The sequence below is a fragment of the Sapajus apella genome, unplaced genomic scaffold (assembly GCF_009761245.1).
Source record: "Sapajus apella isolate SASKATOON/1434 unplaced genomic scaffold, GSC_monkey_1.0 scaffold64, whole genome shotgun sequence".
Taxonomy (NCBI): domain Eukaryota; kingdom Metazoa; phylum Chordata; class Mammalia; order Primates; family Cebidae; genus Sapajus; species Sapajus apella.
The window spans coordinates 4,425,897-4,439,168 of record NW_022437004.1 but is presented as its reverse complement, the minus strand read 5'-3'; the positions used below and the strand labels follow the sequence as shown (position 1 = coordinate 4,439,168).

Here is a 13,272-nt window from a genome sequence, read left to right as displayed (position 1 = left end):
CATTTTGAGGCATAGTTTTCAAAAATAGTGAATAAGTTAAAATGACAGTGATAAATTTGCCCTCTATGACAAAATTGATTTTAATTTTTCTTTGGATTTTTATGAAAGAAAAGAAAACAAAATAATTAATTGGAAGTTTACCATGGTGAAAAGTGGGTATAATCTTGAAATAGTGCTATTGGTATAGTTGGCTACTATATCAACGGAATAATATTAATGGAATATGTAACATTGAAAAAGTCTACTTGATTAAATACTTTTATAGCTTGACCTTAAAGTGATCTGTAATTGGGTTGTTTTTAGCAATAGAACTTTACTAGAAGAAAATTTTAATGCACATGTTTTTGTGTTTTAAAGATTGCAGAATGGCTTTCAGATGGTGAAAGACCGGCTGTATGTCTGAAAATGGATGAGAGCCATAGACCTGTGAAACTTCAGAAAGTGGTCCTTGGATTTCCCTGCAGTAGTAACCAAAATGAGTTTAAGTTTGATTTAACCCTCGACTACAAAATTGCCAGTGTTATACAAATGTACTCTGATCAGAAACCCACACTTGTGGTATGGATTGTTCATGCTTATTTTTTAGTATATTCAGTTTTTAACATGATTAATATAAAAGTTATGAATTTATTTTCAGTTTTGTGCAACAAGGAAGGGTGTGCAACAGGCTGCTTCTGTTCTTGTGAAGGATGCTAAGTTTATTATGACTGTGGAACAGAAACAGAGGTATATTTTTTCATTTCTTCATGGAAGTAGATGAACTTTTAGGGCTCATCTAGATGAGATGAGAAAACTAGGCTCATCCCTTAACCTTGGGGTAAATCTCAGTGTCCTCATCTATAAAATAAGGATAATGGTAATTTTGAGGATTAAGTGAAATAATGAATCTTACTGCAGTTGTGACCCAGATTTCTTGAATGATAAAGATTATCCATACTGATAATCTGATAGTCGGATTTCTTGAATGATAAAGATCCATACTGCTGTTTTTTTTTTTAACCTAATTTCAATCCAGCCTCTTTTGTAGTCTTTGAATAAAGCTGATCTTGCGAATTGCTCTTTAAGGACTCTAACATATTTGGCCACTTCTCCCTTAATCACTCTGAACTCTGTGCTTCCATGATTATCTCTACTCATTTTCTTCCTACTTTCCAGGCTGCTCATTCTCTGTCCCCCTTTCACTTCTTCTTTCCAACTCTTAAATGTTGACATTTGAATGAGTATATCTGAGGTTCATTCTTTCTAATTCCGCACTGTTGTTTGTAACTACTCACATGAAGTTCAAATAATATTTATGCATGTCTATGAATTGCCATTTATGCCTTCAGCCCAGGCTTCCCTACTGAGCTCCAGGCTTGTAAGTCCATCTGTGTAACTGAATCCAATTGTATGTCTATTGATAGTCATCTCAAACTCAGTATGTTCAAAATAGAACTTGGTTTTTACTCTCAGAGCAGCTCCTTCTCCAGTGTTCCCCATCTTGATTATACATTATCTCCCTAGTTACTCGTAGCAGAAAACTATCACTGATATCTTCTTCACCTTATACCCCATAGGCAGTCAATTACAAAGTCCTGTTTATTCTTCTAAATATATCTCAAATATGTCTTTTTATCTCCATCAACACTGCCACTTCCCTAATTCAAGTCACTATTAATCTCTTGCCTAGGTTGTATCCTTTTCTCTGTTGACTACACACACACTCTCTTATTTCACTTTATTGTTTACATAGCATAGATTGTGTAAGATTACAAATCTAAATGTCAGTTTCCTGCCTAAAACCTTTAATAGCTTTTTATTGTCCTTGGTATTAAATGCTAAATCCTTAGTGTAGCCCGTAATAGCCCATATAAGGTGATGCCTAGCCAGTTCACCAGACTTATTATGACCATTCTCCCCATTTATTCACCATGGTCAAGCTGTATTGGCCTCTGTGTTCTGTGAATACACCAGTTTGCCACTCTGTACAGAGCTGGCTTGCATCGTGCTTTCTTTTCCTGGAATGATTTTTACCTAACTCCTATTCATTCTTCATGTCTAAACTTTAATATCAGTTTTCCATAGTCATCAGTTTCCCTGTATTTACTTTTATAAGCAACCTGTACTTTATTTCATAACACTTACTATAATTATAATATCATTTTGTTTAATAGTTATTTTAGTATCTGTTCCATTCGTTAGATTATCAACTTCTTGAGGAAAGGGGGACTTAGGTTCATCCTGCTTACCACTCAATCTTAGCAGGTGTGTTAGGTCATTCTTGCATTAATATAAAGACATTTCTGAGGCTGGGTTTGATTTACGTTTCTTTAATGATCAGTGATGTTGAGCTTTTTTTCATAATGTTTGTTGGCTGCATGTATGTCATCTTTTGAGAAGTGTCTGTTCATGTCCATTGCCCACTTTTTAATGGAATTGTTTTTTTTCTTGTAAATTTGTTTAAGTACCTTGTAGACTCTGGATATTAGACCTTTATCAAATGGATAGATTGGAGAAATTTTCTCCTGTAGGTGATCTGTTTACTCTAATGATAGTTTCTTTTGCTATGCAGAAGCTCTTTATTTTAGTTAGATGCCATTTGTCAATTTTTGCTTTTGTTGCAATTGCTTTTGATATTTTCATCATTAAATAATTGCCCATGCCTGTGTCCTGAATGACATTGTCTACATTTTCTTCTAGGATTTTTATAGTTTTGGGTTTTACATTTAAGTCTGGAATCCATGTTGCGTTAATTTTTATGTAGGATGTAAGGAAGGGGATCCAGTTTCAATTTTCTGCATGTGGCTACCCAGCTCTCCTAGCACCATTTATTAAATAGGGTATCCTTTCCCAGTTGCTTGCTTTAGTCAGATTTGTTGAAGATCCATGTTTGTAGGTGTATGGTCTTATTTCTGAGTTCTCTATTCTGTTCCTTTGGTCTATGTGTCTGTTCTTATAACAGTCTCATGCTTTTTTGGTTACTGTAGGCTTGTAGTATAGCTTGAAGTTGGGTAGTGTGACCTCCAGCTTTGTTTTTTTTGCTTAGGATCTTCTCGGCTATTCGTGCTTTTTTTTGGTTCCATATTAATTTTAAAATAGTTTTTTTTTTCTTATTCTGTGGAGGTAGTTTAGTGGGAATAGCATTGAATCTATAAATTACTTTGGGTAGTATGGCCATTTTCACAATATTGATTCTTCCTCTCCAGGAGCATGGAATGTTTCTCTATTTGTTTGTATCCTCTTTGAGTTCTTTGAGCAGTGGTTTGTAGTTCCCCTTGAAAAGGTTCTTTACTTCCCTCAGTAGCTGTATCATAGGTATTTTATTCTTTTTGCAGCAATTGTGAAGGCGAATTCATTCACTGTTTGGCTCTCTGCTTGCCTGTTGTATAGGAATGCTAGAGATTTTTATACATTGATTTTGTATCCTGAGACTTTGCTGAAATTGCTTAATAGCTTAAGAAGCTTTTGGGCTGAGATGATGAGATTTTCTAAATATAGGATCATGTCATCTGCAAACAAAGATAATTTGACTTCCTCTCTTCTTATTTAAATACCATTTATTTCTTTCTCTTGCCTGATTGCCCTTGCCAGAACTTCCAATACTATGTTGAATAGGAGTGGTGGAGGAAGGCATCCTTGTCTTGTGCCAGTTTTCAAGGGGAATGATTCCAGTTTTTGCCCATTCAATATGATATTGGCTATGGATTTGTCATATATGGCTCTTATTATTTTGAGGTATGCTCCTTCAGTACCTGGTTTGTTGAGAATTTTTAACATGAAGGAGTGTTGAATTTTACCAAAGGTCTTTTCTGCATCTATTGAGATAATAATGTCTTTAATTCTGTTTATGTGATGAATCACATTTATTGATTTGTATGTGTTGAACCAACCTTGCATCCTGGGGATGAAGCCAACTTGATCATGGTGGGTAAAGTTTTTGATGTGCCACTGGATTCAGTTTGCCAGTATTTTTTGAGGCTTTCTACATCAATGTTCATCAAGGATATTGACCTGAAGTTTTCTTTTTTTGTTGTATCTCTTCCAGGTTTTAGTATCAGGATGATGCTGGCCTCATAAATGAGTTAGGGAGGAGTCCCTTTTTCAATTTTTTGGGAATAGTTTGAGTAGAAATGGTGCCAACTCTTCTTTGTACCTCTGGTAAAATTCAACTGTGGATTTGTCTGGTCCTGGGCTTTTTTTTTGGTTGGTAAGCTAGTTATTACTGGCTCAATTCCAGAACTCATTATTGGTCTATTCAGGGATTCAGTTTTTTCCTGGTTCAGTCTTGGGAGGGTGTATGTGTCCAAGATTTTATTCATTTCTTCTAGATTTTCTAGTTTATGTGGGTAGAGGTCTTTATGGTGTTCTCTGATGGTCATTTGTATTTCTGTGGGGCCAGTGGTGGTATCCCTTGTATCATTTCTGATTGTGTTTATTTGATCCTTCTCTCCTTTCTTCTTTATTAGTCGAGCTAATGCTTTATCTAGTATATTAATTTTTTCAAAAAACTAGCTCCTGGGTTTGGTGATTTTTTTGAAGGGGTTTTCATGCCTCTATCTACTTCAGTTCAGCTCTGATCTTTGTTATTTCTTGTCTTCTGCTAGCTTTGGGTTTCTTTGCTCTTGGTTCTCTAGTTCTTTTAGTTGAGATGTTAGGTTGTTAACTTGAGATCTTCCTGGCTTTTTGATGGGGGCATTTAGTGCTATAAATTTCTCTCTTAATGCTGCTTTAACTGTGTTCCAGAGATTCTGGTACATTGTCTCTTTGTTTTTATTAGTTTCAAAGAACTTCTTGATATCTGCCTTAATTTCATTATTTATCCAAGAGTCATTCAGGAGCAGGTTGTTCAGTTTTCATGTAGTTGTGTAGTTTTGAGTGTATTTCTTAATCTTGAGCTCTAATTTGATTGCACTGTAGTCTCAGAGACTGTTTGTTATGATTTCCATTCTTTTGCATTTCCTGAGAAATGTTTTACTTCCAATTACGTGATCAGTTTTAGGGTAGGTGCCATGTAACTATGAGAATAATGTATATTCTGTTGAATTTCACTGGAGAGTTCTGTAGCTATCAGGTACACTTGATCTAGAGCTGAGTTCAAGTCCTGAATATCTTTGTTAATTTTCTGTCTCAGTGATCTGTCTAATAGTGTCAATAGGCTGTTAAAGTCTCCATTTTTATTGTGTTGGAGTCTGAGTCTCTTTGTAGATCACTAATAACTTGCCTTATGAATCTGGGTGCCCCTGTATTGGGTGCATATATATTTAGGATAGTTAGCTCTTCTGGTTGAATTGAACTTTTTACCATTATGTAAAGCCCTGCTTTGTCTTTTTTGATCTTTGTTGGTCTTTGTTGGTTTAAAGTCTATTTTGTCGTACACTGGGATTGCAACCCCTGCTTTTTTCTGTTTTCCATTTGCTTGGTAAGTTTTCCTTCATCCCTTTATTTTGAGTCTGTGTGTGTCTTTGCATGTGAGATGGAGCTCTTGAAGACAGAATACCAGTGGTTCTTGGCTCTTTATCTAGCTTGCCATCCTGTGCCTTTTAATTGGGACATTTAGCCCATTTACAATTTGAGTTACAATTAGTATTGTTATGTGTGAATTTGATCCTGTCATCATGATACTAGCTGGTTATCTTGCAGATTTGTTCATGTGGTTGCTTCACAGTATTATTGGTCTGTGTACTTCAATGTGTTTTTGTAGTGGCTGGTAATGGCTTTTCTTTCCATATTTAGTGCTTCCTTCAGGAACTCTCAGAAGGCAGGCCTGTTGGTGACAAATTCCCTCAGCATTTGCTTCTCTGAAAAGAACCCTATTTCTCCTTTACTTGTGAAGCTTAGTTTGGCCAGATATGAAATTCTGGGTTGGAAATTCTTTTCTTTAAGAATGTTGAATATTGGCCCCCAATCTCTGCTGGCTTGTAGATTTTATGCTGAGAGGTTTGCTGTTAGTCTGATGAGTTTCCCTTTGTAGGTGACCTGACTTTCTCTGGCTGCCCTTAACATTTTTCTTTCATTTTAACATTGGAGAATCTGACAATTATGTGTCTTGGGGTTTATCTTTGTGTGGAGTATATTAGTTGGGTTCTCTGGATTTCCTGAATTTGCATGTTGGTCTGTCTTGCTAGATTGGGGAAGTTCTCCTGGAAGTTCTCTTGAAGTATGTTTTCCAATGTGGTTTCATTCTCTCCCTTTCTTTCAGATACCAATCAGTCGTAAGTTTGGTCTCTTTACTTAATCCCATATTTCTTGGAGGTTTTGTTCATTCTTTTTCAGAAAGATAATCTTCTAGCCCAGAGATTATTTCCTTTACTTGGTCTGTTCTGCTATTGATACTTGTTATTGCATTGTGAAGTTCTCATGTTGTGTTTCTCATCTCCATCAGATCAGTTATGTTTCTCTCCAAACTGGCTGTTCTGGCTATCAGCTCCTGTATTGTTTTATCATGATTCTTACCATTTTTGCATTGGGTTGTAACATACTCCTTTAGCTCAGTGAAGTTTGTTATTACCTACCTTCTGTAGCCTACTTCTGCCAATTCAGCCATCTCAGTCTCAGCCTAGTTCTGTGCTCTTGCTGGAGAGGTGTTGCAGTCAATTGGAGAAGAGACACTATGACTTTTGGAGTTTTCAGCCTTTGATCTTTGAGGTTGCTGACCTTTGAATGAGGTTTTTCTGGGGGCCTTTTTTGTTGATGTTCTTGTTTTCTGTTTGTTTGTTTTGCTTTTAACAGGCCTGTAGGACTGCTGCAGTTTGCTGGAGGTCTGCTCCAAACCCTAGTTGCCTCAGTTTCTCCTTTCCCTGGTAGTATCACCAGTGAAGGCTGTGAAACAGCCAAGATGACGGCCAGCTACTTCCTCTAGAAGCTCCATTGCAGGGGAGTACTGACCTGTTGCCAGTCCATCTGTACCTGTAGGAGGTGGCTGGAAACTCCAGTTGGGATGTCTCACCCAGTCAGTGGAATGGGATCAGGGACCTGCCCAAAGAAGCAGTCTGACTGCTTTTTGGTAGAGCAGGTGTGCTGCATTGTGGGGGACCCTTCCTTGTCTGGACTACCTGTCTTCTCCAAAGCTGACAGGCTGGAGCAGCTGAATCAACCGAAGCACAGAGATGGCGGCTCCTCCTGCTCACAGGAACTCAGACCCATCTCTGGTGGACTCCAATCCATTGCCATTGGCTGGCTGGGATTCCAAGCCAGTAGATCTTAACTTGCAAGGTGCCATGGAAGTGGTGCTCACAGAATGATGTTTCTTGGTTTCCTGGATTCAGCCCCCTGCCTGCCTAGAGATATGTACAAATGGATTTCTTGTCTTTACTAGGGATCCTGGGTCCAGACCATGTAAAATTCCTGGATCTCCGTGTGTGCCTGAATGTCTGCTCTCTCAAGACTCCACATAGCTCTGTGTATCAGACCCAAGACCCTGGTGGCATGGGCACACTAGGGGATCTCCTTATCCATGGGCTGTAAAGATCTGTGGGAGAAGCGTGGTTTCTTGAGTGGGGTTGCACCATCACTCATTGGTTCCCTGGGCTGAGGGTGGTGGTTCCTTTGGCTCCATGCCACCCCCGGGTGGGCCATAATGCCCCCTACCCCCAACACTTTTCTTCATTATCCATGAGTTGTGTTTGCCTAGTCAGTCCCGATATGAGAATCTGGATATTTCAGTTAAAGGTGCTGAATTCTCTCACCCCTTTTCATTCCTCTCTGTGAGTGTTGTAGGCTGCAGCTACTTTTAATAGGCTATCTTGGATGGATCAATTTTTATGTTTTCTTTGGAGAAATGTTCTTTCAGATCATTTGCTGACTTTTAAATTGGCTTTTTAATGCTATTAATTTGTAAGAGTTCTTTATAAATTTTGGATATTAACCCCTTATCAGATATATGGTTTCCAAATTTTTTTTCTAGTCCATAGATTGTCCTTTTATTTTGATGATTGCCTCCTTTGCATTGCAGAAGCTTTTAACTTTGATGTATTCCCATTTATTTATATTTGCTTTTGGTATGACGTCCCAAAATTTCATCGCCAAGGCCAATATCAAGGTGCTTTGCCCCTATGTTCTCTTCTAGGAGTTTTGTGATTTCAGGTCTTACATTTAGATCTTTTGTCGATTTTTGAGTTGATTTTTGTGTATGGTATAAGATAAGGGTACAGTTTTATTCTTTTGCATATGGAAATTATTTTTCCAGCCTCATTTATGGAAGAAACTATTGTTTTCTCATTTTTCTTGGTGCCCTGATGGAAAACTAGTTGACTGTATATGTTTGGACTTATTTCTGGGCTCTCTGTTCTGTTCCATTTGTCTATGTTTCTATTATTATGCAAGTGCTATATTGTTTTGGTCAGTCCAGCTTTGTAGTATAATTTTTTTTTTTGAGGTGGAGTCTTGTGCTGTCACCTAGGCTGTGTGCAGTGGCACAATCTCAGCTCACTGCAACCTCTGCCTCCCAGGTTCAAGCGATTCTCCTGTGTCAGCCTCCCGGGTAGCTGGGAATACAGGCATGTGTCACCATGTTTGGCTAATTTTTGGTATTTTTAGTAGAGGTGGGATTTCACCATGTTAGCCAGGATGGTCTTGGTCTCCTGACTTCATAATCTGCCCACCTCAGCCTCCCAAAGTGCTAAGATTACAGGTGTAAGCCACCATGCTCGGCCTGTAGTATAATTTTAAATCAGAAAGTGTACCTCCAACTTCCTTTTCCTTCTCAGTTTTGCTGTTCCTATTGTAAGTCCATACTAATTTTACAATTTTTTTTTCTTTCTGCGAAGGGTGCCATTGGAATTTTGATAGGGATTTTATTGAATCTCTACCGCTTTGGGTAGTATGGACATGTTAACAATATTAATTCTTTCAATCCATTAGCACAGGGTATCTTTCCATTTATTTTTGTCTTCAATTTCTGTCACCATTGTTTTATAGCTTTCAGTGTACTTTACCTCCTTAATTAAACTTAGTCCCAATCATTTTATTTTTTAATGTTATTATAAATGGGATTGTTTTCTAGATTTCTTTTTCAGCTAGATTATTTGTATTTAAAAATGCTACTAATCTCTGTATGTTGATTTTGAATCCTCCAACTTTACTGAATTATTAGTTCTAACAGTTTTTTTTAATGAGTCTTTGAGTTTTTTTTACATGGAAGATAATGTTTTCTGCAAATAAAGATAATTTTACTACTTCCTTTCGAATTTGAATTCCTTTTTTTTTTTTCTTATCCGATTGGTCTTACTAGCACTTCTAGTATTATGTTGAGTAGAAGTGGTGAAAGTGGGCATTCTTGCCTTGTGCTGTATCATAGTGGAAAAGCTTTCAGTTGTTCCCCATTGATTATGATGTTGGCTATGGGTTTTTCATAAATGGCCTTTGTTACGTTAGTTGAGAAGTTTTCCTTATATGCCTGCATGTTAAAAGATTTTATCAAGAAAGGATGTTGGACTTGTTAAATACTTTTTCTGCACCAATTGAGATGATCTTGCCTTTTTTTATCTTTCATTTATGATGTGATATTTCACAGTGGTTGATGTGCATGTATTAAACCAGCCTTGCTTGCCAGGAATAAACCCACTTGGCCTGATTTCATTGGGCTGTATATTTGTATTCTCTTGTATCTCATTGAGTTTCCTTAGGATCATTACTTTGAATTCCTTTTTAGGCAATTTACAAATTTCTGGCTTTTTTGGAATCAGTTACTGGAAGATTATTGTGTTCCTTTGGGGGTGTTGTGTTTCTTGTGTGTGCGTGTGCGTTTTTTTTTTTTTTTTTTTTTATGTTTCCTGTGTCTCTGTATTGATGTCTGCACAACTGGTAGAATAATAATCTGTTTCAAATTTATAGAGAGGCACTTTCCTTTAGTCAGTGTGGTCAAAATGTTGTTAGTTGTTTATTCATTGTTTTGCTCCTTTTTTGCGGGGAGGGTGAGCATTAGGCATCTCTAGTCGATCATCTTGCTTCCTCCCAACCTAGTTTTCTTAAATGCCATGTCTCAACAGCACTGCAAACAACTATTGTTTATTACCATGTTTGTTTTGTTTTGTTTGGCTTACTTACTAGTGATATAGTAGTTTTAGAAATTGTTACTTTCTACAGAATTTTTCAGGGAAATTATGAGAGTAGACTTATATCTGACTCAAATCACCAATTATGTTTTTTTCTTGTGGAAAGTGAGTTTTCCAAATTCTTCATTTAAAAGTGAGCTTTAATATTACAGCTGATAAGTTTAGGGACTTTTGCATATGAAACTTAAATATTTTCTACTTCACAAAGTTAGTTTTCAGATATTGATATTGAGAAAATTTTTTGGTATCTCTTAAGTTTTAAAATAATTAATAAAAACATTTCAGAGTTCTCTAATGTTACTAGGAGTAACCCAATAATTTTATCGTATTTTTAAATAGGTTACAGAAGTATGCATATTCCGTAAGAGATTCAAAACTGAGAGGTAGGTTTAGAGATAATTTTTGAATAGCATTTTCACATATAGATAAAAGGTGACAATTATTGATAAAATATTAATAGTAACAGGTGATACTTTTCTGCTACAGATATCTTAAAAGATGGTGCTGCTTATCATCATGCTGGTATGGAGCTGTCAGATAGAAAAGTAGTTGAGGGAGCTTTTAGTGTTGGAGATTTACCAGTTCTTTGTAAGTAAAACATATTTTTTGTGGATACTATAAAATATTTTGGAAAATTATTTCTAAGAGGAAAAAAAGAAAAATCTCAAGTATACTGCTTGTTTCTGCTTTTCTTCTGATAATCTAAAATTAAGTGGTTACCTATGCATGTAGATGCTACAGTAAATTCTCTGGCAGTATTTAGTTGTTTATCATATTATTGAACATAGTGTAATTTGAAAAACAATAATAGGTTTTTGGATTTAAGGTGTGTTACTATTTTAGCTTGTAATGTTCTTTTTTCTTTTCTAAATTTCTTATATATGAGTTTTTATTACATTTATAAGAATGTCTTTTATAAAAAAAAAAGTCTTCCTGAAACAATAAAGTTATATGGATTGAAATTACTATGTCTTAATCTGATGCAGTTACTACCAGTACTTTAGCTATGGGAGTAAATTTGCCTGCTCACCTAGTAGTTATAAAATCTACAATGCATTATGCTGGAGGACTGTTTCAAGAGTACAGTGAAACAGATATTCTACAGATGATTGGTAGAGCTGGTCGACCTCAAGTAAGTGACGATAACTTTGCTTTTTATACTTAAAAACATGATAAAAACAAAAAGCCATTTTTGGTATTTTTTGATTAGCATGTCATAATTATATTAGGCTGAAAGTAATATTAGTGAGAGACTATTTAGTATAAAATGAAAGTCTTGAGTTATTGCAGAGGACTGGTACCAAGATGTGCTCTTCTTCACTAAATTTCTCTGTTTATTTTTTCCCCAGTTTGACACTACAGCCACTGCAGTTATCATGACTCGATTAAGTACAAGAGACAAGTACATTCAGATGTTAGCTTGTAGAGACACTGTAGAAAGCAGGTAATACAGAAAATGTTCCAAAAAGATGCTAATATAGCTTATTTTATTTCCTTTTAAAATATCAAAAGAAAATTTGGCTTGGAGATTTCTTTTAAGGCCATATTCTGGAAAGTTTTCAACAATTTAACTAGAAAGTTTATATATTTTTTAAAAAGGTAGTAGTTTTATTCAGTGGTATTTCTTGGCAAGCATGTATTCTTGTTTATAACCCTAATTTGTAATAAAGCCTTAGTAATTATTATAACATATATGAAATTACATAAATATAATTACTAATTTGTAATAGAGGAGAAATGTCATTTTCACATCTTATTTTAGTTTAATAACAGAGGCAATCCGGGACCTATTAGTAAGGTATTTAATGTATTCTCTTTTGGAGAAAGTAGTATATAATTTACGCTTTAACTTTTATTAAAGCAATAGTCTGCCTTCTATAGCCATAGAGTAGAGAGATATATCTGAAGCATTTTTAAAAGTTGAACTGACTTTTTAAGGTTTTCTTTTATGTTTTTGGAAATTAAGTTATATTTCATGAATTAGTAAAGTAGCAATGGGTATATTATATATTATTAACTTTGAAAAGTAAGAGTTATGGCATTGAAATGCATATTTGTAATGCAAAATTTTTTTTCATTAGTTTGCACAGACATCTTATTGAGCATTTAAATGCAGAAATAGTACTGCATACCATCACGGATGTGAATATTGCTTTGGAATGGATACGATCAACTTTGCTTTATATCAGAGCCTTGAAAAATCCATCTCATTATGGTTTGTTACTTTGACTTGGAAAAGTAGTAATTTTTTCAAGCCAGCTAGGCCTGTATTTATATTAATAAGTTACAGAATAGATAAGATTAAAGAAACTAATAGAAAATAAAAATAAAAGGTAACAACAGTCCCAAATACATTTAGAGACAATAGTAGGCAAACTGAGAAATTTTTATCTGTTTTGCTTTTAGTGTTTCAATAAGGTTTGAAATCAGCACCATTAAAAATAAACCTAGTAGAAAAAAATTCAGCTCTGATAAAAATAACAGAAATGAATAAATCATTGAAAATAAGTTAAAATTATAAAAAAGTTTTGAATTTTGTCTGTATTTGGTGTTCAACTACTCACTTATTCTGAGTTTATGACTGTTTAGTTTTTAATTTATAAGAAATGAAAGTATATAGTACTATTTTTGCTGCTGCAATTTTCATCTTGCTTCCAAAGCTAACCCCCATCTGGTTATGTGGCTACCAGAAGGTTTTTTCATGTGGTATAGGTTATAAAATAGCCTATACCTGGGGTTGTTGAGTACCAAATTAAAGCCTAACTCATTACAGTATCATTCTAATGCATGAGGTTCAAAACTTTCAGATCTCAAAGAGTAATTAATATAAGCCTATATTAAAAGAATATCTGTATAAATATTCATATCACTTAAAGATTTATATTTCAACTAGGTAATAGATTTACTTAGGTCATAAATCATAAAGTAAAGGAATACATACAGGTAAAAGTCTTCCATGCGTATTCCCACCCACACAGTTGTTCAATTCCCATATCTCCCCTTTCCCTCCCCTAGCTCTGTAATCGTTAGTGTACCCTTTTTTTGCATAATATTTTTTTTGCATATAAAAGTAATTAAGAAAATGTAATTTTATTTTCCCACCTTTTAAACACAACTGGTGGCATACTGCATTAGTTTTCTATTGCTTTGTAACAAATTACCCCAAAACAAGTCATCTAGAAACAACCAGAATTTATTATCTCACACAGCTTATGTGGGTGAGGAATCTGGGAGTGTCTTA

The 13,272-nt window shown here is 35.2% G+C and overlaps 1 protein-coding gene across 15 annotated transcripts in view; it reads left to right on the top strand.

The window, feature by feature from the left end:
• The window catches only part of HFM1 (helicase for meiosis 1), a 122,148-nt gene that overhangs the window by 27,690 nt on the left and 81,186 nt on the right, over positions 1 to 13,272 (top strand). For all 15 annotated transcript variants that reach the window (XR_004259746.1, XM_032247856.1, XM_032247861.1 and 12 more), the window contains 7 exons: positions 358 to 558; positions 638 to 726; positions 10,371 to 10,414; positions 10,518 to 10,619; positions 11,018 to 11,163; positions 11,381 to 11,475; positions 12,113 to 12,246. Coding sequence is in view for 14 of the 15 variants with exons in the window: in XM_032247856.1 (XP_032103747.1) it covers positions 358 to 558; positions 638 to 726; positions 10,371 to 10,414; positions 10,518 to 10,619; positions 11,018 to 11,163; positions 11,381 to 11,475; positions 12,113 to 12,246 (811 nt within the window). In the remaining variant the exon portion in view is untranslated. The remainder of the gene's footprint in view (positions 1 to 357; positions 559 to 637; positions 727 to 10,370; positions 10,415 to 10,517; positions 10,620 to 11,017; positions 11,164 to 11,380; positions 11,476 to 12,112; positions 12,247 to 13,272) is intronic.